General features: G+C 35.3%; 1 protein-coding gene across 3 annotated transcripts in view; it reads left to right on the top strand.

Annotated features, from left to right (window-relative positions):
- PRKAA1 (protein kinase AMP-activated catalytic subunit alpha 1) overlaps positions 1–23,143 on the top strand; it is a 32,992-nt gene extending 9,849 nt beyond the window's left edge. For 2 of the 3 annotated variants that reach the window (XM_059417046.1, XM_059417047.1), the window contains 8 exons: positions 4,419–4,560; positions 6,219–6,312; positions 9,964–10,108; positions 11,446–11,533; positions 14,058–14,282; positions 15,667–16,153; positions 16,266–16,392; positions 20,274–23,143. In XM_059417046.1, coding sequence (XP_059273029.1) covers positions 4,419–4,560; positions 6,219–6,312; positions 9,964–10,108; positions 11,446–11,533; positions 14,058–14,282; positions 15,667–16,153; positions 16,266–16,392; positions 20,274–20,518 — 1,553 coding nt within the window. In that variant the 3' untranslated portion in view covers positions 20,519–23,143. The remainder of the gene's footprint in view (positions 1–4,418; positions 4,561–6,218; positions 6,313–9,963; positions 10,109–11,445; positions 11,534–14,057; positions 14,283–15,666; positions 16,154–16,265; positions 16,393–20,273) is intronic. The other variant, XM_059417048.1, reaches the window with a different exon arrangement.
- The last annotated feature ends 996 nt before the right edge of the window (positions 23,144–24,139 follow it).

The following is a 24,139-nucleotide window of genomic DNA, read 5'->3' as shown; positions in this document are numbered from 1 at the left end:
TTGGTTGTTTGGTTACTGATTTCATTTTGTTTATTTGGCCGCCTTTTGTGCGGGAGGTCTATTATTCGCAGGTGGAATAATATTCTATTCCCTGTTACTTAAGAGTTGAATTTTACTTGACTCCCTATTCTTTGTCTATCACCATCCCGCCTTCTCTTGCTAATTTCTGCCTCAATTTTGGTATGTGTTCAATGAAATTTTCTGTCACATTTCTGCAACTTAACTGCTTTCTAAATGATTTTAATTGTTCTGTTGTATAAGTCTTCATACTCTGCTCTTATTTTGTAACTTCTGTATTTTTCTTTCTTTTTAATTTAAAAGATTTTATTTTTAACTCATCTCTACATCCAGTGTGGGCCTCGAACTTAAAACCCCAAGATCAAGAGTCCTGTGCTCTCCTGATTGGGCTAGCCAGGTGTTGAATAACTTCTGTATTTCTTATCACTTTGTGATAGTTAATTTTTTTTACAACATTCATGTAGCTCTTGGAGAGCATTTATTAATGTGTATTCTTTTTGCTTTAGTTTTTTGTACTTTAAAACTTTTTGTTTTTTCTTACTTTATAGTTATTTTGGTCATCTTCAGAGGCCAGGATGGTCCCAGGGACCCAGGTTGCTTTTGGTCAGTACTGTTTTCTGTGACAGCATTACTGGCATATAGTATTCTATCATTAGTTAATGATAGAATATACATCTGGAGTTCCAAGAAGACCCAGTTGTTACTTACAGTTAATTGGGGTTGAAATTAGGTTGAGCAGGGTGGGATATGAGAGGGGACTGTGGTTGATTTGTGATGAATTGGAGTTCATTCCCAAATGGGTTTTGCTTTCATATTCTTTCCAAATCTGAGTCTGCCAGTAGTATCCAGTATTGTGGCTGTTCCCAGTCTTGTTTCAGCTATTCAGTTAATGAGAGAGGGTTTCCACTAAGCCATTGCTTGGAGATTTTGGGAGTAGTTGGACAGATTAAATTACTAGTTGTTCAGGTAGCAGTACACTAGGTCTAAGAAAGAAGATACTTACTGAATTGGGGCTTAACAGCCAAGTTGACTGCTGTTAATCACATCTGATTGGTATAATAGATTATAGAAAGCCTTATCAGAAATTAGGATGTGCTTCTAATTTCCACAATCCATTTCAGCTATGATTATAGGTTTTTCTTTGTCACTGATTTCATGTATATTTTAATGAGTTTTTGATGGAAGTATGTCCAGTGCATTCTTAATCTGTCTTCTTTCAGGAAACTTCTGTATTCTTAGCCATGGATGGTTTTGAGATTAGATGAGCTATACAAATGGTGGTTATAAGAAAATTTAGAGATTCCATTTACATTGTAGTAGTTTATTTTATTTATTTATTTTTAAAGATTTTATTTATTTATGTATTTGTCAGAGACAGAGACAGAGAGAGACAGCGCATAAGCAGGCAGAGTGGCAGGCAGAGACACAGAGAGAGGCAGGCTCCCTGTTGAGCAAGGAGCCTGATGCGGAACTCAATCCCAGGACTCCAGGATCTGACCTGAGCCAAAGGCAGCGGCTTAATCAACTGAGCCACTCAGGTGTCCCCACATTGTAGTAGTTTAAAAATTTTTTGATTCTGTGAGTTTTTGATTCTGAGAGTTGACTATGGTGCAGTTACACATTTGCTCATTTTCTGAAAAGATCTGCATTATAGAAGGATTGTACAGGTTAAAAAATCTGGACAAAATGGAAGGTAAACTTAGGTGGTAAATCATATTTTTGAAAAGGATTCAGACTTACTCTGACTTAAATACTTTTCTTTGAGTCTTACTTAACAAAGAGTTTTTTCACCAAATGTGAAATATCTGTATAATCTAACCTCGGATTTAATATTATTAATTAAAACATTTAGGGAAAGTAGCAAATGCTTAAAAAAAATTCAAAGTAATGAGGAATTACCCCATCCCCTGCCTCTCTCAACTGCAGGGGGTGTCTTGGGGGGCAGAAGAGCCCATCACTCATTATCTTGGTTGGCCTGTTGGGGGAAAATGTTGAATTGTTGAAAACCATTGGACCTGAAGTTCTGTAGAGTTCTCTTTAGTTTCTATAATTCTATGCTTGTTATTGTTAAATCATCAAGAGCACATAGTGAGTGAGGAGCAAGCAATGAGTCTTTTGTCTTTTAGAAAGATAATTTAATTATCTTGTTGCTCCCCTGCTTTAAAAACCTGCAGTGGTTCATAATCCTTGAGGGTTTTTAAAGGGTGGGCAGGCTCAGCTCCATCCCAAATCCCAGATTAAGTGGGAAAGCCTAATTAGATTGGAATAAAAAAGACAAATTCTTGGTGTAAAATAATATTTTAAACGTAAGTTTAAAATACCAGTGTTGAGTTTTCTACTTGGAAATAGTAAGAAGTATTGTATCAATCTGCTAAGGGTTTCCATAACAAAATACCGCAGATTGAATGGCTTTTAACAACAGATATTTTCTCACAGTATGGAGGCTAAAGGTTTGAGATCAAGATTTCAGTATGGTTGGTGCCTTCTGAGGCCTCTCTTTAGTTCACAGATTGTGGCTTCCTCCTTGTGTCCTCACACAGTTTCCTGTGTGTACCCTGTTGTCTCTCCGTGTGTCCAGATTTCCTCTTAGAAGGATATCATGAGTCAGGGTGGATTAGGACCTGCCAAAACTGTTTCATTTTAATAGTCATTTCTTTAAAGGCCCTGTCTCTAAATACTGTCTTATTCTGAGACCAGGATTAGGGTATCAACATATGAATTTTGGGGGAGACACAGTTTAGTACATAACAAACATAAATAACTAAGAAGGGATTTCTTATTTATCATTATCTTTGCTTTTCAGCTGGTAATTACAAAGATTGCCAGGGAAAGCTCTCAGCTATTGGTCTTACAAGCTATGTCCTAATTTAGAAGAGAACATTTTCTTCCTAAAAAGCTAATCCCCTAAATCACTTATTTAAAAACAGAAAATAAAAAACAAAAAACAAAAAACCCAGAAACAAAACTTGATACATGTATATTTCAAAAAGTCAACTAATGCTAAGAGGTATAGTTATAAAACAGAATTCCTTACCTTTACCCTCAACTCTTTTCTTCTAGTATTTACCTCTAGGTTGTGGTGTTTTTTTTTTTTTTTTTTTTAACTTCCATATTTCTAATTGACCTATGCATGCACACAAGCTATTTCTTAATTCTTATTGATGGATTTTGTTGTTGTTGACTTTCTATTGTGGTACATAAGGATTTCAGTTCTCTTACACCTTTTCCTCTACACTGTCATTCTCCTAATATAATTATATCATACTTAAAAAAATCCATATTTAGCATTTAATAATTGTGACTATGTAAAGACTTATTTGCCAATCCAAATCTGTGACTATTTTCTTTATAATTTTTCCTGGAGTTATTAAATTACCTTGTTTTTTCCATTCGTTTAGTTTTCTTTGAACCTAAGGCTGAATGTCCCTGTTTCTTCAAATGCCTTTGTCAAAATCTTTCTCAATACAATACTTTCAAACCTGTAAGATAATTTATTAGTCTCCCCTTCCCCCAGCTGTCTTGGATCCTCTGTCACATTTCTGTCCAGATTTGTTGTCTCTAAGCCTTCTACACATCTGTTACCTAGGACTTTGTCTCATTACCATATATTGGGGATTCTCTTAGTTTTTCTCCTGTACTGGGTCCCTTCTTTACTGGATATTATGTTCTTGGCTTATTTTCCTGTTTTTGGTAGAATATATATTCTCTGGTGGGTTCTTGAGAAAAGGCAAATAGAAGCTAAATTTTTGGAGAATAAATTCTGTTATCACCATTAATTATCTGAGCCTAGCATTCAAATTGAAAGAAAATCACTTTTATTTTGGTTGTTGTTCTTAAAAATAGAAACTGCATGTTCATGAATGGAAATTTGAAAGGTTCAAAAGGTTATGGATGGGGGAAGTGTGTTGGTAGCATCAGGGAGTTTTTGGGATGATGAAACTGTTTGTATTTAATTTTAATGGGCTTTACCAATTTCTTTATGTTAAAATCCATAGACCTGTTCACCAGAAGAAAATAATTGTGTGGTTTTTTTTTTTTTTTTGAAGTTCAGTTTGTATGTATGATAGCTTAAGAAATAAGTAAGAATTTAAAATAATAATAGAATTATTAAAAAATAAGTAAGAATTTAAAAGGACAAAAGGTATACAGCAAAAGGGAAATCTCTTTTCTTTCTCAGTTAGTTTTCTAGTTTCCCTTTCTGAAAGAACCACCATTATCAATTTCCTATGTATTCTCCCATTTAATCACTCTTGGACATGTAAACATTTAGGGGCAAATCAGGCAGAACTGAAAGGAACTTAAATTTGCTCAGTATTTTTGGAGATTACTACTCTTAGAATACATCTAAAATGTTATTAATCAAGTCTGGCACTAATTTGTTAAAATTATTTTTCCTACAGTTGGCAAACATGAGTTGACTGGGCATAAAGTTGCTGTGAAGATACTGAATCGACAGAAGATTCGAAGCCTTGATGTGGTAGGAAAAATCCGCAGAGAAATTCAGAACCTCAAGCTTTTCAGGCATCCTCATATAATTAAACTGTAAGAGCTGATTATATTAAATATAGTCATAATCATTTTTTAATCATTTTTGTTAACCTGCTTAATCTGACAAGAGAGAAAGATGACTGACATTTCTTGAATCATCTCTCAAGGTTTTAAAACTTATGCCTGTTCATGTATTTATCTAACCCCATTCATGGTCACTTAAACCTATATCCATGTTTTGCCCTTGTGCTTATCAGCTGTTAACTTTCTCGTTCTTTCTTATCTTCTGGACATGCTGTCTGATCAATCACTTTCTGTACCCCTATTGCTGTAGAAACAACAGTGATTCGCTAGTAAAAAATGTTGACCTCCACATTTCATATCATGTCATTTAGCCTCACTAGAGACAAGAGAAAGGCAGTAGAAAGGGTTTTTCCCCAAGCTGCTTATATCTGATAAAGCAAATAACAAATGATAGAATTTCAGCAATCCAGTATACAGAGGGGCAGTAGTAGTATTATGGTGGTTTTACAGTTGCCAATTGTAGGTCTGTATAGAACTTATTTATTGCTCCGTTTTCTTATGCGGGCTGTCACTTACAATGCTAAGGCTTTTATACTGACCTGGCTGGCTCCAAATTTGTTTCACTCTCACCTCTTCTCATTTGCTGAGGTACCATGGTTTTAAGGTGCGTATGGGTGCTGATGACCCCTTAGTACACCTTTCCTGCTTTTATACCTCTTCCCTGAACCCAGTTTCATACACCCACTGCCAACTCCGCATCTCCATTTGGATGCCAGAATTGAACTTTCTGTTACCCTCCCCCAAACCTGCTCTTACACACAGTTTTCACCCTCTGAGTTACTATCCAGTTCCTCAGGGCAGAAATATAGGACCCATCCCTAAATTTGTTGTTTCTCTCACTTCCTACCATGCATTCCATCTCTTTCTTCAAAATAGATCTAGGATCTGAATGTTTCTCAGTTCCTTCATTGTCATCAACCTCGTCTGAGCCACCATCATCTCTCTCATGGACTCCTGCAGTAGCCTCTTGCTTCCCCTATACCATCCACGGTCAATTCTTCACGTTGCTGCCATAAAGTAAAGTTACCCTTTTAATAGATCAGACCACATGACTAGTTTGCTTAAAAACTTCAATAGCTTTGCATTTCCCTTAGAGTAGAAGCCAAAGCTTCATTCTGGCTTGTAAGGTTCTCTTTCCTCTGGTCTCCAATTACCTCTTTGACTCTATATCCTGTTTGTCTCTGCCAGCTCACTCTGCTCTAGCCTTCTTTCCATTCCTCAAACATGCCAGGCAGGTTTCTCCCTCAGGACCTTTTCACTTGCTGTTCTCTTTGCCTGGTACACCTTCTTCCAGATCATGGTGTGGTTTGCTTCCTTCTGTCAGGTTCTGGTCAAATGTTACTTTATCAGAGAGTCCTCCCTTAAACCCCCCGTATGAGCGATTCCCCTTAGTTTGCTTTGTTTCTCTTCATAGCATGTTCCACCACCTGAGATACTGCTTATTCATATAGTGTCTGTTTCCTGGCTCCTGGAACATGAACTCCATGAAGGGAGAGAATTTGTTTTGTTCCTGCAGTTTTCCCAGCTTCTAGCACAGTGCCTGCTGTATTATAGGCGCTTAGTAAACATTTACTGAATGGATGAATATACATGTTTTAATATTGGTAGATAATGTTTTCTCTCACCAGGTACCAGGTCATCAGTACACCATCTGATATTTTCATGGTGATGGAATATGTCTCAGGAGGAGAGCTATTTGATTATATCTGTAAAAATGGAAGGGTAAGCAGTTCTGATTTAATCCTGTATATATTTTGTAACTCCCCTTCTTCCTTACTAGCTTCAAGATGTCAGAAAGCGATTTTGTTAAGAGGTCTACTTAATAATCAGTTCCCTTAGTCATATATTTGTCTAGAGTCATAGACTATTTAGAGTTAGGAAAGACCTTAAAGATTACTTCCTTAGCCTGCTTACACAGATGTGGAAGCCAGGATACACAGTTTATGTTTTTAACTGTAGATCACTTGATTTATTAATGACAGAATTGGATTGAGACCCCAGAACTCATAGTCTTCCAACTCGTGCTTTGGGGTATAGAAATACTTGTAACATATATCTTGAATTATATATTTAATCCTTACAAAATATATTAATTCTTAAAGATCTAGGCCTTGGTAGTCAACCCTAGCCACATTTAAATTGCATTCGTTTTTTGGTTTCAGAAATCTGATGTACCTGGAATAGTAAGAACAGGCTCCATGAAGGAGGTAGGAATTAGACTTAAAGAATTTAGAGTTGGAAGGAACTTTAAAAGGCATTTGGAGCAGTATCTTAAGTTACAGACCCAAAAAATGAACACTGCCACCACCCACTTCACCAGCGTCTCCCCGCCCCCCGCCCATGTATTTTCTCATCCCAGGTTATGTGGTATGCTAAAACCTCTTTCTAGGAGACCTATATCTAGCAATAAGAAGCCATTTTTTTCCCCTCTCAAGCTAAAATTCTTTATATCATTCATTTGTTCTATATAGCATATCTGTTTACTTTTATCAAAACCAAGCTCATTAAATAACCAAGTTAATTTTGATTTTACCATTTTTTGACATGGTTCATTTCAGTTTTCAGGTATTCCACTTCTTTGTTCACTAACACCCCCCCCCCACCATGTTATGCCTGGAAAAATGGAAACAGGCACAAGTTGAATTGGTATCTTGTTTTCTTATCTTTTCCATTTGTCATTTCTTGATCATTTTGCTTTACATCATGGGAATTTTCTTCAATTTTTACTTGTTGTATACTAACAGTTCAGCTGTCATATTTTCTATTTCAAAGATCTTTCTTGTTTTCTGACTTTGTTTTAAATAGCTAGTTCTCCATAGATACAATAATCTTATCTGAGGATGACAATTAGGTTTTTGTTTTAAGTTTTTAATTTTAACTCCAGTATAAGTAACATACACTGTTATATTAGTTTCAGATATACATACAGTGATTCACCAATTCTGTACATTATTCAGTGCTCATCATGATAAGTGTGCTCTTAATCCCCATCACCATTTCACCTGTCCCCCCCCTTACTCCCACTCATCTCTCCCCTCTGGTAACCATAAGTTTGTTCTCTATAGTTAAGAGTCAACAGTTGTTGTGATTAAGTCTTCATCTATTTTCTGCATTGTTACTGTACCTTCTGTGCTCCATTTTACTGGCCTTGGTGTTTTGTACATGGCCCTTCCTCAGATGTCTGGTGATTCTTGGTTGTCCACTTATATTTGAGTGAGGTGCTAAATGCCAAGCTCATGTTAGGTGGAACTTACTGATTGGTGAGCCTTCCCATTGGTTGAACAGGTAGGGATCTGTCCATTTTATTGGGGTATACCAAATGTCCATGATTTCAGATATTTTCCTTAGATCAGAAAGTTGCTCCAGAAGAAACCTTCCAATTTCCTTGAGGGTATTAGCTTTTTCCTCAGTATTCTGAAAGCTGAATTGAGAAGAGGCCTGCAAGTCTCAGTAGTTAGTATTTGAGTTCCACTTAATCCCCATGTTTTCCTTCTGGTGCTTCATCCCTGCCTCGGTGTCTTTGAGAACAGAGCTGGTTCCTAAAGAGTGAATCATGGGTCTCATTTACTGGTTGGGGTGAGTTTAAAACTTCTTTTTTAACCAACTGTCCTGTTTTCAGGTCTCCTCTCCTTCCTCCCTTCCCAAATTCCCAAGGTTTCTAAGCTTTTCCAGGGTTGTGTGTGCAGGCTAGTTTACTATTGGTTTCCACCCCTGTGGGCTTAGGGTTCAGCTCTCTCTGGTGAAGTCTGTATCACTGTTCATCTATTCTACAGTTTAGGGATTCCTCTTTAAAAAAAAATTTTTTTTAGATTTAATTTAGTTAACATACAGTGTATTAATTAGTTTCAGGGGTAGAATTTAGTGATTCATCAGTTGCATATAACACCCAGGGCTCATGACATCAAGTGTCCTCCTTAATGCTCACTGACTCCTCTTGATTACTGTTGTCATTTCTCTTGCTCTTTTTGTCTTTGCTAAGACACTTTTTTTTGTCTTTGTTAAAACACTTTTGCTAAGTTAAAGTGTTTCAAAGTGTGGAGACAGAAGGTTTAATCTGCCATGTTTAACTGGAAATAGGCTTTAACTTTTCTAATACTCTTTTGTAGACTTCCCTTCCTTTATCTTCTGTATTGTATTTATTGTCAATATAGTATAATTTTAATTTTTGTAGCCTCTTTGGTTTACCTGTTATATTTTGTTTAATCAGTTTTCTTTGACATTTAGAACACATTCTTATGTTCATTTAGTATATTTGACATAAAGTTGTATTAAAAAAGCGAACCTACATTTCTTCTAGAAATAAATGAGATTGCTAACACATTGTTATTTTCTCTAGAAGAAGGGTATCCATACTACTTCAATAGTTTTAATTTTGCTTTCAAAAGAAATTAAGTTTATCTTTTCTCCTAGATTGTCCATGCCTTGTGAAGTGTAGAAGTCTGGTTTTAGAATGCTAATTTGTGGCCTCTGTTAGAGAATTGCATATTAGAGTCCTTTGTCTAGAGAGTTAATAGGCTGTTTATTAAATGTTACTTCTTGGTGCAGGCTCATCCAAGTAATGGTAATTATTCCTGGGGAAAGGAATCATAAAGTAAGAAAATATGGATAAATGGAATGAGAAGTTTTTTTGTATGAGAACTTTTTAAAGAATATTTTTAAAAATGTTAGTTGCTACATAACTTTTTTCAGAAAACAGACTTAAAGATACATGCTTTTTATATCTTATAGAAGAAATTAATAAAAGGTTTTTTATGTTAAAATTAAATGTCTTTTTTTGAGGACATATAATTTGGTTGCTCACTAATTCATTAAAAATCTTTAATGTTACTTCCTCATATAGTCTAAAATATTATCATCCATACCAGCATAATTCTTTGTGCCCTTATTCTGCTTTTTCTTTAAAACACTCCTTGATGTTATATTTATTTCTTTATTGTCTATTTTCATCAACTAGATGAGGGTCTTTGTTTTATTCACTGCTGTATCTTGAGTGCCTGAAACAGTGCATGGCACATTGAAGATGTTCAATAAATATTTGTTAAAGGAATGAAGGATTAAACATATCCAATTTATAGGAGAAAACAGGTTTAGTTTCAGGTAGAAATTGAAACTATTTGACATAACGCATGACATACAGAGGAAAGCAAGCTATTAAAATGTATTTGGAAGAATGGTAATAGAAAGTCAAGTTACTGATTTGGATTCCAGGGTCCTCTTAGCATTTTGTGCTGTATATATCCATCTTGTCCCCATTTCAAAAGTATCTCGGGAGGAGGTTTCGTGCATTTTGACAGTCTTATAGGTTGGAGAATTGTAGGTAGAAGAATTTCTTCTGAAAAACATATCTTTAAAATGCCTCTCTACTTTTCTTAGCTGGATGAGAAAGAAAGTCGGCGCCTGTTTCAACAGATCCTTTCTGGTGTGGATTACTGTCACAGGCATATGGTGGTCCATAGAGATTTGAAGCCTGAAAATGTCCTGCTTGATGCACACATGAATGCAAAGATAGCTGATTTTGGTAAGGAGATTTTTATAGTTTCCCATATCCATTATGTTTAACAAACATCTATAGCATTCTTCAGATAATTTTTACTTCTGCACAATGGATTGAGTACCCCAAAATAGTGTATCCTCATCATTTTGTCTATGAACATACAAAAAGAAGACATAAGGAATTCTCTTCTTAGCTTTATGTTTTAAAAATTGAGTCTTATGACAATGGGTAAATAATTTAAGTAGGCAGCCTTAGAAGCATCATTTGATTTGCGACTATCTGTGAAGAAGTTAGCAACCTTATTTCCAGTGTATTCCTTTGATCAAGTATAGAGCAAGAGGAAAGAGATTGGAATGGAGCTACTCAGACTCTGAAAGCCAGGGGTAAATTATATGAACAAAATTTTTTAAAAAAGTAAAATATTTTAAATGATAGGAAAGCATAATTTCAGCTTGGAGGAATATTATTTTGATTGTCAACAATGAATTTATTTTTCCTTTATTTTCTATGTAAGTTGCCACTGACATTATTAAATCTAAGAAAATGAATCTCTGCAACTCTCTTTTGCTTAGCTTCAGTTCAAATCAGAGGAGATTGTTATAACTACTTTCCTCAGTTTTGGATATATGTATTATAATCTTTAGAGATTCATTGAGCAGTGTCAGCTCTGAGCTACTGATTTGCTGCTGCTATTGTAACTGACTGACTTATTTGACTTCCTTATTCCTCAGTTGTCATGATGATGATTATTTGTTTTGTTCTTTTTTTTTTTTAAGATTTTATTTTTAAATAATCTCTATACCTAACCTGGGGCTTTTACTCACAGTCCTGAGTGTAAGAGCTGCATGCTGGCAACTGAGCCAGCCATGTGCTCCGGTCATGATTATTTTTATTTAGTGCATTTTTGAGGAGGCAGAGGTTTCTTCTTGGAGTAAAACTGTGCGGAAGCTTTGATATTCAAAGTTAATGTTTTTTTATTTCTTTTTTAAAGAATCAGAACAGGGGTTAATAGAAACTTTGAACTTTAATTCTTCTACTCATCTGTTGTACATTTTTTCCTAGTAGTTTCTATATTAATAAATTTAAATATGCCAAGTTTATTCTAGTAAGCAGAATAATCAGTAGCTTAATATATGCTCATTAAATTCCAATAATGCACTAACTTTAAATAGTGAAATAGATTACAAATTTTAGGACATAATGGCAAAATATTTGGGAATAGTAAAGACAGAATTTGTTGAAACAAAGGACAAAATGATGATTTATCACTTTAATGCAAATTAAATTTTATTGTTTAATGGAGTTTTATTTTTATTTTTGTCCTTGGAAAGTCTTGAATAGTTGATTTTGTGCATTTTCAGGTCTTTCAAACATGATGTCAGATGGTGAATTTTTAAGAACAAGTTGTGGCTCACCCAATTATGCTGCCCCAGAAGTAATTTCAGGAAGGTAGTATTTGACACCGTTTCTTCCACCCCAGTACATTTATAATTGTCTTTTTCTCTTAGATTTATCTATCTATAGTAAATTCTAGTGAAAGGAAAGACATGTAAGGCTTATTCTTTCCTTATCCAGAAAGTGTTATGTTTTAAGACTAAAACATAAGTGAGTAAGAATTAAGGATTCCATTTATAGAAGAGAATATTGGTTTGGAAGTCAATACTGTATATAAAGTTAGATGAGAATATGTCTCACTTTTTCCCCCAGTAGAAGAAATTGACGGTTTAAAACTAGCAGGTTTCTTTTTCTTTAAAGATTTATTTATTTTAGGGATGCCTGGGTGGCTCAGTTTCAGCTCAGGTCATTATCCCGGGGTTCTGGGATCGAGTCCCACATCGGGCTCCTTGCTCCGCGGGGAGCCTGCTTCTCCCTCTGACTCTGCCTGCCACTCTGTCTGTCTGCTTGCTCTCGCTCTCTCTGACAAATAAATAAAATCTTTAAAAAAAAAAAAGATTTATTTATTTTAGAGAGAGAGCATGTGCTTGTGTGCATGTGAGATTGGAGAGGGGAGAGGGTGAGAGAGAATCCTAAGCAAACTCCCTGCAGAGCATGGCGTCTGATGGTGCAGGGGGTGCTCAATCTCAAGAATCAAGACCTGAGATCGAGCCCTGAGCCAAAATCAAGAGGCAGAGGCCCAACTGACTGAGCCACAGTAGCTCACAGATCCTAACACCAGCAACTTTTAGAGGTCACACATTAAAAATTTGAATATAGAAATAACCTACTAGTTAGAAATGGTTTACTTAGGTGAAGAGTTAAACCTGTAATGTATACCTTTAATTTTTCAGATAGAAGGCATTTTTTTAAAGATATATTTACTTATTTTACAGAGAGCGTGCACAATCCAGAGTGTGTGAGCCAGTGCACACACATGCATGAGTTGAGGGTGGGGTAGGGGGAGAGGGAGAGAAATCCTTAAGCAGACTCCCCACTGAGCGCAGCCCCGTTCCCAGAGCCCTGAGATTATGAGCTGAAGCAAAATAAGAGTCGGATGCTTAATTTGACTGAGTCACCCAGGTGGCCCTGATAGAAAGGCATTTTGTAGTAGCTTTATGTTTATGGTAAGGTGTCCTGGGGAATTGGACTGAAGTATGCTAAAATCTTCAGACTTCTTTATTTTGAAATTTTCATTTTTAAATCTTCTAGATACTACAGTATTGTAAGAATTCTAACCTCTTAATTATTGGCCATCAGCATTGAGAGAGAGCATGAGGATCTTTGTACAGTACATAGCTTAGATGGCAGGAAAATTGAATTTTTTGAAGAGTAATTTTTCTTGGGGCACCTGGGTGGCTCAGTGGGTTAAGCCTCTGCCTAGGACTTAGGTCATGATGTCAGGGTCCTAGGATCCAGCCCCACGTCAGGCTCTCTGCTCAGCAGGGAGCCTGCTCCCTGCCCCTCCGCCCCTCTCTGCCTGCCTCCCTGCCTACTTGTGATCTTTCTCTCTGTCAAATAAATGGATGGAATCTTAAAAAAAAAAAAAAAGTAATTGTTCTTTACTCTCCTACAAAAATTGAAGAGTTAGGTTTACTAATTTTTGTAATTAACTTTTAATAACTTTATACTCAAATCCTCTTTGATTCACATTCTAATTCACAATGCAGATATACTATGGTATTTTCTGTCTGTTTTCATAAGCTTGCTTGCCTAGTCTGCTCAGAGAAATTATATTTGGGTAAAGGCATGGCTATGAATAAGGCAGAAGTATTTAATTTTAAATTTATCAAGGTTCATCATTATCTTTTTATATCAGCTTAATGTTCAAAAAACGCTTTTAAATTACTTCATTTGTGTCATGTAAATTGTTTTGGAAGAAAACAGTTCAAGACCTTGTGGTAGTGTTAATTAAATAGAAGAAATGTATATAAATATGCATATATACGTGGGTCATTAATGAAGTCTCCTTTTTCAGTTTGGATAGGTCTTCCTGTGAGGTCTGGATGAGTGGGAACTTTTACTCAAAGCAGTATTTGTGGATCAGTTCAACAATTTATTTCGTCAGTTTATAGACCTCCTTTCCCCAAAACCAGACAGAGCTAACAGCCTTCCATAGTTAAGTCAGTTGGCTTCATTGTATTGCAAATATCAGTTTAGAATCTTCTGTGAACCAGTCTGGTGGGCTTTCTTCCACAGCCTCAGGTCCTTTTTGCCTCGGTAGGAGGTCTTGGGCTATTGGGAGAAGTGGGTTTAGAGTTGTCACTAAAGAACATTCTTAACTGATGTTATAAGGACCACAGAAAGGTAGTAAGAACGGAATTTTAGCTATAGTCTAAACTTTAAAAAATTCTTGACTTTTGTTTTCAAAGATGATACTGATAGAATTAGTATAGAATTTTTATGTGTAGTGTATAGCGATGATCATAGAAACCACATTCTAATAATGCTTTATAAAATATCCATATTTAAAATTTTTGATTGATTGACTCTCAAGTTTCTAATGATTACATAATCCAATTAATGTGTCCTGTTACAGATTGTATGCAGGTCCAGAGGTAGATATATGGAGCAGTGGGGTTATTCTCTATGCTTTATTATGTGGAACCCTTCCATTTGATGATGATCATGTGCCAACTCTTTTTAAGAAGATATGTGATGGGATCTTTTATACCCCTCAGTATTTAAATCCGTCTGTGATTAGCCTTTTGAAACATATGCTACAGGTGGATCCCATGAAGAGGGCCACAATCAAAGATATCAGGTAATAATGCAGCTTGGAGATTATCAGATCTAATAGTTTCAATGATACAAGTTAAGTGAAAGAAAAAGTTGCAGGACAGTATGTACAACATAATGCCATTTTTATATTAAAAAATACAGCATATAGGCACATTTATTTTATTTTGGAATTTAAAAATACACACTGAACAGGCACCTTAGGGAAAGAAGATTAGTAGTAAGGAGGGCTTTTGCTTTTTCACTTAGCATCTTTCTTTTGAAATTGTAACAATGAATATTGTATTTGTTTTTAAATTTGAAAAAACCACTAGTGTGAAGTAAAAAGGACCCTGGTGAGATTTACATTTGTAGTGACTCTTCAAGATTTTCTGTAGTATGCCTCATATTTGACTTTCATGTATTCTCATTAGGATTAATACTTTTCAGTAGTAGTAAATTTCTGTTTCGCTGTTTGAGTTCTGATCTTTTGAATTACTCTTTTCTTCTTTTGTTCATTTCAAGTTATAAAGAATTTTAATTTAAGGTGTAATTTTGGGCTAGTACATACTGAATCACATGTGAAATTACTGGTTTATAAGTTTAATATGGAAGGGCATGTTCCACCACCAGTGGAAAAGGACAAATCATTCTCTAAAATTTAAAATATCTAAGTGAGAGATCCTTTTTCTTGTGTTTTACATATTTTTTCCAATTTGAATGTAATGTGTGACAACTGAAAAAGACTTAGAAGACACCCAAAAAATAGAGAACTAAAATGATCTCTAATTCTGTCACCCAGAAGATAGTCCTTATTCTTTTGGGTGTTTTGCTTTCTTGATGTTTCTAGTTTTAGCAGTTTGGGACATAATTCAGGTGAAACATATCCTTTTATATATGAAGTTAGGAAACTCTCAGTTCCTTCATTAAAAATGCAGAGATATTTTTATCGTCATAGAACTGTTTTGTGAAGTGAGATAATGTACAGTAAGTACTTAGCCTGAAACCAGCCACATGGTAAGCATTCAGTGAATGATACCTGTTTTTGTTGTTATGGTTTTTTCACCTGACATTATATCAAAAGAGAATTATAATGAAGCCACAGAATATGTTATTTTTCTGAGCTGAAAATTAGCTGGTCTTTGTCATTTATTTGTCAGTCATTTGTACCAAAACTTTAAATAAAAGTGGAGACATTTCTTTTCCTGTTGGTACGGCACTGCTTTCTCCTTAAAACCAAAAGGAGGTTGAAGCATTTCCTCCAGTGTACACAATGAAATGTGAGCCAGAAGAGGAAAGTCTGTTTGAAAAAATGAAAATATAATATGAATACAAATATAAATGAATTCATATCCTAAACTCCCCAAACTGTTACTTGCAGTCTCATCTCTACTCAAAATTCTCCTCCTGACCCTGCCATTTTCTCTCAGGGAACATGAATGGTTTAAACAAGACCTTCCAAAATATCTTTTTCCGGAGGATCCATCATATAGTTCAACCATGATTGATGATGAAGCCTTAAAAGAAGTATGTGAAAAATTTGAGTGTTCAGAAGAGGAGGTTCTCAGCTGCCTTTATAACAGAAATCACCAGGACCCTTTGGCAGTTGCCTACCACCTCATAATAGATAACAGGAGAATAATGAATGAGGCCAAAGATTTTTACTTGGCAACAAGCCCACCTGATTCTTTTCTTGATGATCACCATTTGACTCGGCCCCATCCTGAAAGAGTACCATTCTTGGTTGCTGAAACACCAAGGGCACGCCATACCCTCGATGAATTAAATCCACAGAAATCCAAACATCAAGGTGTAAGGAAAGCAAAATGGCATTTGGGAATTAGGAGTCAAAGTCGACCGAATGATATCATGGCAGAAGTTTGTAGGGCAATTAAACAGCTGGATTATGAATGGAAGGTAAGAAAGAAAGGGCAATCTGATTATAAGCACATTTGTCAAACCTGTAGTCTATAAAGTGTTTTCTAGAAGAACTGCTTTTGATTTTGTTTTTGTCCATACCATACACTAGGTTGTAAACCCCTATTATTTGCGTGTTCGAAGGAAGAATCCTGTGACAAGTACATATTCCAAAATGAGCCTACAGTTATACCAAGTGGACAGTAGAACATACTTACTGGATTTCCGTAGTATTGACGGTATGTACATCCCACAAAATAACATAGTTGACATACTAGACTTGTTACCTAGTTGGCTTTTCAGTCTTTGATTCTTTTGAAGCTGCTGCTGCTGCTTTTTTTTTTTCCCCCCTTTTGGAGAAGGTTTATTGAGAGAATTTCCACAGTGAAGTACCCCCACATAAGAGTAGTTAGCACGTTTCAGCTTGTCTTGTTTAAATCTGGGGCTGTCCTTCACCTGCTTCTGGCATTTTAATGGGCTCTGAAAAGGGCAGATTTCTCCCCTTGACGTCAGGGTCATCTTCAGTTACACCCCCAGCCTTTGCCTGAGGCAGGTCCTAGAGATCCGCTTCTGGCCCGGTCCTTGAGCCACAGATGCTCTTTCAGTTGCCTTCCATTGATGAGTAGAACATCCTGACTCTCAGGTGGTGCCTCCTCTTGTTTCGGTCGCTCTCCCTGGGTGGTTGTGCACCCACATGCTGGTTAGACCCTCGGTCCTCTTTTCTTTGTTTGGATTTGGATCTTGACCTGACTTGGCCACTCCTGGTTCACCCAGTTGAATTCAGGTAGCGAGAAAGCTCACAGCAGAGAGAACACAACCACCTCGATCGAGGCTCTGCTTACCTCTTTCAAAGCTTCTTGGATTGTTCCTAGTAATTCAGTAGCAAAGGAGTATAAAATGTGATTTTGTGTCTCTGTGATGTCAGCATTTATGAATCGTGTTTTTCTTGTAATCTTACAGTGTATTGTCCTTTTAAGATTATCTTAAAGCCAGATGCAATCTGATCCTAAAGTGATAGTTTCTGCCACATTTCTGGTTTTTGGTGTGGTTCATTTTGGTAAGATAAAATGTTTTATTTGGAAATAAACGTTGATTTTTTTATTAAGTATTTTTTATATTTGATATTTAATATTTTTAATTTTCATTTAAAAATTAAAGTACAGTTAGCTTTTAGAGTTGATTGATAAGGCAATGTGAACAGATTTGATTAGTAGCTCCTAGAACAAGAAATTATTTGTCAATTAAGCTTGCAGGGGACTGAGAGAGAAGTGTTTTGGACAGGTTAGGGACTTAACAGTTATTTTTCTCCTCTCACCCAGTCTTTTGCTCCCAGCCTGAAGCTAGAGACATATTAAAGATATGCATCCTTTATTAGTTTTGTGAGAGCTGCATGATTCCAATTTTATCTGTCTCTCAATAAAGTGTTCTTAAATAACCACTTTTTTTTTTTTTTAAAGATTTTATTTATTTATTTGACAGAGAGAAAGAGAGAGAGCATACAAGCAGGGGGAGTGGTGGGTAGAGGGAGAAGCAGACTCCCTGCTGAGCAGTGAGCCCAGCCCCGATGCAGGGCTTGATCCCAGGACACTGGGATCATGACCTGAGCTGAAGGCAGACGTGTAACTGATTGAGCCACCCAGATGCCCCAATAATAGATAACTTTTATATGAAGTCACTGTGTAAGAATTCCTGGGACTAAAGCATCTTATGTTCAAGATAACTGTCATAATTAGTTAAAAGTGATGTTGTTAATTTTAATTTTAGATTGTTGTCCATTTCTGTTTATCTACAGTCATAAACAATCAGAGACAATCGATGGTCAAATCACTGAAATATTCATACTTTTTAAGTGGGGTATTTTATTTTAATTGGTCATCAAAATGATGACATTACTGCAGTATAAAATCTTTAAAGTACGTTCTTGAGTTTTTTTTTAAAGAAACATTATTGTTTTACTGTTTCAATATTTTGAAAACCTGTACTTAGAAAATATATCTTTGATTACCATTATGTATAGTTTGCTATATATAACTATACTTAACTATTTAGACCAATTAAGTTGAGGCAAATTATTAATTGCAGAAAGCAGACTTTTTTTTCTTATTTTATTTTGTTGTTGTTATTTTTTTTTTTTTTTAAAGATTTATTTATTTTGACAGAGAGAAATCACAAGTAGACAGGCAGCCAGAGAGAGAGAGAGAGTAGCAAGCTCCCTGCTGAGCAGAGAGCCCGATGCGGGACTCGATCCCAGGACCCTGAGATCATGACCTGAGCCGAAGGCAGCGGCTTAATCCACTGAGCCACCCAGGCGCCCTGTTGTTGTTATTTTTAAATGGGAAAAATACCTTGTATGCCAGTGTGCCAGTGTATATATATATGAGTAGATTATAATAGACTTTTCATAAATGTTGTGATACCAAACATGGTTTGAATTTTTTTTTTTTAAGATTTATTTATTTAGGGGTGCATGGGTGGCTCAGTTGGTTAAGTGTCTGCCTTTGGCTCAGTTCATGATTTCAGGGTTCTGGGATCTGGTCCCACATTGGGCTCCCTACTCAGTGGGAAGTCTGCTGCTGCTTCTCCTTCTGCTGCTCCCCCTGCTCATGCTCTCTCTCAAATAAGCAAATAAAATCTTTTAAACACCAAGCAAATTCCCCACTGAGCATGGGGCCCTATGTGGGGTTTATCCCATGACCCTGAGATCATTACCTGAGCCGAAATCAAGAATTGGATATTTAACTGACTGAGCTACCCAGGCACCCCTGAAATTTATATTAACTCAGATTTCCCATGTATGTACACTCTTAAAAACTAATTTATGTTATCTGTTAAAAAGCCTGATGGAACACAGGTGATTCACAATTCAAGTAAATACTCTATCCCAGCATTATTAAAGAGTATAACTATATATATATGTTCTCTCACAGCAGAGCCTTTAATTAAGTACAAGTATATAGCAGTTCACTGGCCAAATCAATTGAATTAAGATTTATTACTACTTCTGTTCATCTAAGGTTATATGGAACTGTTAGATGAGATTTACCTATGAGTTTTTTGTCTTCTTTATAAACCAAAGGATAGTACCTTTTTAGTGTCAGAAAGACACAGGTTTGAGTGGTGATAGAGTGGCTAGAGCTGTTTGTCTGCTTCTCTCTCTGTCCAGATGCTGTTTATCCGCTAACAACATATTAATGTTGTCTGCGATATGGAATGTATTTTATATTTCTCATTGTATTTGGATCAGATTTATAACCTTGGGTTTATTAGCCTCTGAGTTTGCCAGTTGAATGGGTATTTACTGTTTTGTTTTAAAGATTTTATTTATTTATTTATTTGACAGAGAGAGAGAGAGAGAACACAAGCAGGGAGCGGCAGGCAGAGGGAGAGGAGAAGCAGGCTCCCTGCTGAGCAGGCAACCCGATGCAGGGCTCGATCCAAGGACCCTGGGATCATGACCCGAGCTGAAGGCAGATGCTTAACTGACAAAGCCAACCAGGCACTTTGAACATTTACTGTTTTTGTACTCTGTTTCCAACTTTAGTTTTTCCTTGATTTCTGTTTGTTAGAATCATTCTCTTCTATGAGATCTTAACTATGAAGAGCAAATGGGAGAGTGAAAAGCACTGAAATGATAGGAGATACAGGTTCTAGATTTACCTCTCTGTTCATTTATTGCCTATGGCAAGTCACTTCACTTTCTGGGGTTTTTATTTATTTATCAGTAGAACAAAGGGTGGGATGAGATGATTTCCAGTGTTATTTCCAAATTTTAAGTGCATTTATTCTATGATTTTAATACAGAGGGATTAATTTTTATCACTAGGGAAGGATGTTTATTGAGTCCCATGGTTATTAGTTTATTGGGCTTTTAGCTTTGGATTGCAAGACTGATGAGTAACTGTGTACTGTACCCAATCTTGATCAGCCATCAGGAGAATACATACTGTAAGGAAAAAAGGCAAATGGTTTTAACACAGAGTCATCACCTCTATTTTAGAAAGTATTCAGCATAAACATGGTTTTAGTAGCTGGTCATTGGTCTGAAAGAAGCAAATTAAATGCTATTAAACTTTTGGGGGGTGTCATGGATTATAATACATTGAAATTTTTTTTTGTCCAGATGAAATTACTGAAGCCAAATCAGGAACTGCTACTCCACAGAGATCGGGATCTGTAAGCAACTATCGATCTTGCCAAAGGAATGATTCAGATGTTGAGGCTCAAGGAAAATCCTCAGAAGCTTCTCTTACCTCATCTATGACCTCACTTGACTCTTCTCCTGTTGACTTAACTCCGAGACCTGGAAGTCACACAATAGAATTTTTTGAGATGTGTGCAAATCTAATTAAAATTCTTGCACAGTAAACCTAAAACTTTGCTTATTTCTTTGATAGCAATAAGCATGCATAATAAATAATAGCCAAATGCTTCCATATATAATCAAGTTATACCTAATTATAACTGAGGATTGGCCTTTTGGAATGCAGTTTGCACAGGAATTGGAATATGATTAATAGTTAAAAGCCTAATGTGCAAAAATGAATTAAGATAATTTTGTTCATTGTTCAGTAGGCATATAGCATAATGTAATATTCACAATGAATTATAGGTCTCTCAGGCTCACTTGATATTTGGCTATTTTATATTTAGTGTAGACAGGGCTTTGTAGAATATTAATTTACCATAAAGGCCTTCATATATTATTACATGTTGATGTGTTATATAACTGCTTCATAAATTTATTCAATAAATATTTGCCTAGAATCCCCAGAGATCTTTATAGGTGATTTTGTTTTGGGGGCTCCTTATCTTCTTAAATAGCAAGTATCTTCTAACTGTAGTGACAGTCTGGATGACTACTCCATATCTCTTCCCTTAATATTTTTTAGTATCTGGTGAGCACATCAAAGATATTAGATACAATTAAAATTTTCTCTTTAACTTGGTAAGTCCAAAAATGCACAGAACTTATATATTCAGATACTCTAGGCACTAAGGTAAATCTTAGTTTGTCTTACTATATTCTGTATATAAATCTCTTTTGTCATAAGAGCTGAGCTGCATATACTCTAAATCATGTTTTTGTCAATCTCACAAAGTTCGCTGCTCATATCAGTATTGAATGTATATAAAAAGTTTCTAGTCATTCAGTTATGTATCTTTTAAATTGATTTAGCACACAGAAAGAACATTTCTTACAAATTGTTTAAATGCTCAGATACGACTTTTTCTCCCAAATTTTATTGTGAACATTTTTAAAAACAGAAAAATTGAAAGGCTGTAGGTTGGATCACATGTGTATCTACCACTTAGATTCCACATTGGTCAACGTTTTGCCATGTTTGGTTTATATCTATATCTATAGATATAGATATAGTTGTGTATATGTGTGTGTGTGTGTGTAACCACTTGGCTGTTGCTGACGTAATCACCCTCAACATTTCAAGCATTTCCTAAAAATAATGACATTTTCCTAAAACATAAAATTAGTAATTCCCTAATGTCATCCAACCATGCCCCAGTTGCCCTCCAAATTTCTTACATAGCTCATTATTTCAAACTAGGATTCAGTGAGTTTACACATTGCATTTGGTTCTGTCTCCTTAGTCAGATAGGACATTATTATTTCAGTATAATATGGAACAGATTGGTTAGTGCTTCTAAATGGTCACATACGTTTTGGATTTTAGTCACTTTTTAAAAGGTAGCATTATGGGAACTGCCTAAAGATGGTTAAATATCTTTGTACGATCTCTATATTTTCTTTTCCTTGCTTTCCTTTTTCCTAGAAGCATTCCGTAATAGTTGTAAATGAAAATTTAAAGTCATATCAGTTAAAATTGGTGTCCTGTGTATGCTAATAATAAAAAAATACTATATCACCCATAATTGCCTTATACTATTTTAACTCCAAGGTATTGATTTTTTTGGTATCGATCATTTTTCCATTGCAAAAGAGCTATCTTATTTCTCATTTCATATCTTTGTATTATAGAAATGTTTTTGGCAAATACAGTGAGCACCTATGTATTCAGACAGTAATGTACTCAAGTGTCTTGATAGCTTACATGCTTAACTGTCGTAGATTTGGTTCCAGCGCCCCTAGAAAGGTGCACTGAATTCAAAACTTGTTTCTTTTTGTCCAGGGCTTCTCTATTCAACTTAGAATCTGAAAGTTGTATAAACTAATAGGAGTTCAACTTAAATAATAAGTTCACAAGTGTATTTATAACTTGTATGTGGTCCTGTGTTTTGGGGAATATTGGCTTAATGTAAGGTCTGTAAAATGCAGCATTATGTTCCTGATGTTAAGAACAGAAGACTGTATTTTTAAAGTTACAAATTTGTATATAACTAAGGCATCTTCATAATGTCTCTATAAGCTGTTGAGGGGAGTTCGGGAGAACAAAAGGAGGAACCAATTAAATAGGACCTTCTAAAAATTGTTAATTTTGTAAACTTTGCTTCTTATTAAGTTATTGTGATTCCTTTTAGTTACTGAATTTTATTTTGAAGATATTTAAATATTGCACTTGTACAAATAGTATGATAAACGCACAGATTATTGCAGTAAATTCTTTTTTAAGCTGGGATATTTGAAATGACAACTTTTGGTTGAATATGTCAAGGTTGCATCAGAACTTTCAAAAATTTGTAGTCTGCAAATTCTTACTAACTGAAGATAAAGGGAGTCAATGCAATGATTTTTAATCTTTTTTTATTATCTTTTCAGCAATTTATATTTTTTGTGATTTTCTGCAACCATATTTTTACTTTGTCTTGACAACTGAAAGATGTATAAGGTTTTTGCCAGAAATGTACTGTATACATAGTTTTAAATATAACAGATTTTACTGATATGTAAAAAAATTTTGCCATTAAAATAAATGATTTCTCACCGAGAGGAACTTTTCTACAGGTTGGGGGATATGGGAGCTTAATATATCTAATTTAATTTCACTGAAATAAACTCCATTGCTTTTACTTTGATTATATTTTCTCTTGAGATGCGTTTGTAGTTTTTCAGAGTTTTAAATTATTTTATACAAAAAGATGAGAGCACACTCTCCATCCCCCCTTCCCTGTTTTTTGCAGTGCTACCACTTAAATGAATGAATGCTTGGTGGACTGTGGACTGTGGCTGGATGGAGAGCTTTGTGCATCTGTGCTCTGACTGGCACCTTCCAAATAAGAGACAAGTGTGTTGTATAAATCTTTTCCCCTAACTCTTGTCCATCTTCTCCACCCACAGCAGAAATCTCATTTTCATTGTGAATTCTCCTGACAAGGTGACTGAAATTCCACGTACAACACAACTATACATTGGTGATAGGGTAGAAATCAATCTTCGTAGTACAGTATCTCTGAGATGTGTTCATGTTTGTTTTGACTGGGGTATATTTAAGCATATAATTTAAAATACTTTGATTTAAAAAATGGATGATAAAAACATCATTTTTCATGTTACATTGTGCTTAAATTTTTTAACTTCTGGGAAAGCTAAGAAAAAAAGCACCTATTCATAGACCACCTGTGCATCTTTTTGACAATGTGTCTAATTATAAAATACAGTGCTTAAACACATCTTAGCATTCAAATGTGATCTTTGTCTCAACTAAATTACTGATTTTTTATTTCATCTAAAAACCACCTGAACAAAAAATACTAAGATAAATACAATAAAAGGCAATGTAGTTACCCATTTTCTTTGTTGTCAACATTGGATCTGGTTAAAATTCCACTACTGTTAGAATTCAACTATAATGAAATCTTACATTCCATATGGCATCATTAGGCAGGGCTTGATTGAGGTAGATTGTTGGCATTCTAAATCTTTAAAATAGTTTGACAGTTGTAACAAAACAGTACTAAAGAATGTTATGAATAGCATGTAAGATTGTTTTTTAGGGAATTTATAAGGTGCTCTAGATTATTTTCCCTGACTGTATAAAATTGTACAATAAATTTTCTTGTTTGAAATATCAA

This window comes from Mustela nigripes, chromosome 12, assembly GCF_022355385.1.
Source record: "Mustela nigripes isolate SB6536 chromosome 12, MUSNIG.SB6536, whole genome shotgun sequence".
NCBI lineage: Eukaryota > Metazoa > Chordata > Mammalia > Carnivora > Mustelidae > Mustela > Mustela nigripes.
The sequence above is the reverse complement of the archived record's forward strand: the minus strand, read 5'-3'. Positions and strand labels throughout refer to the sequence as shown.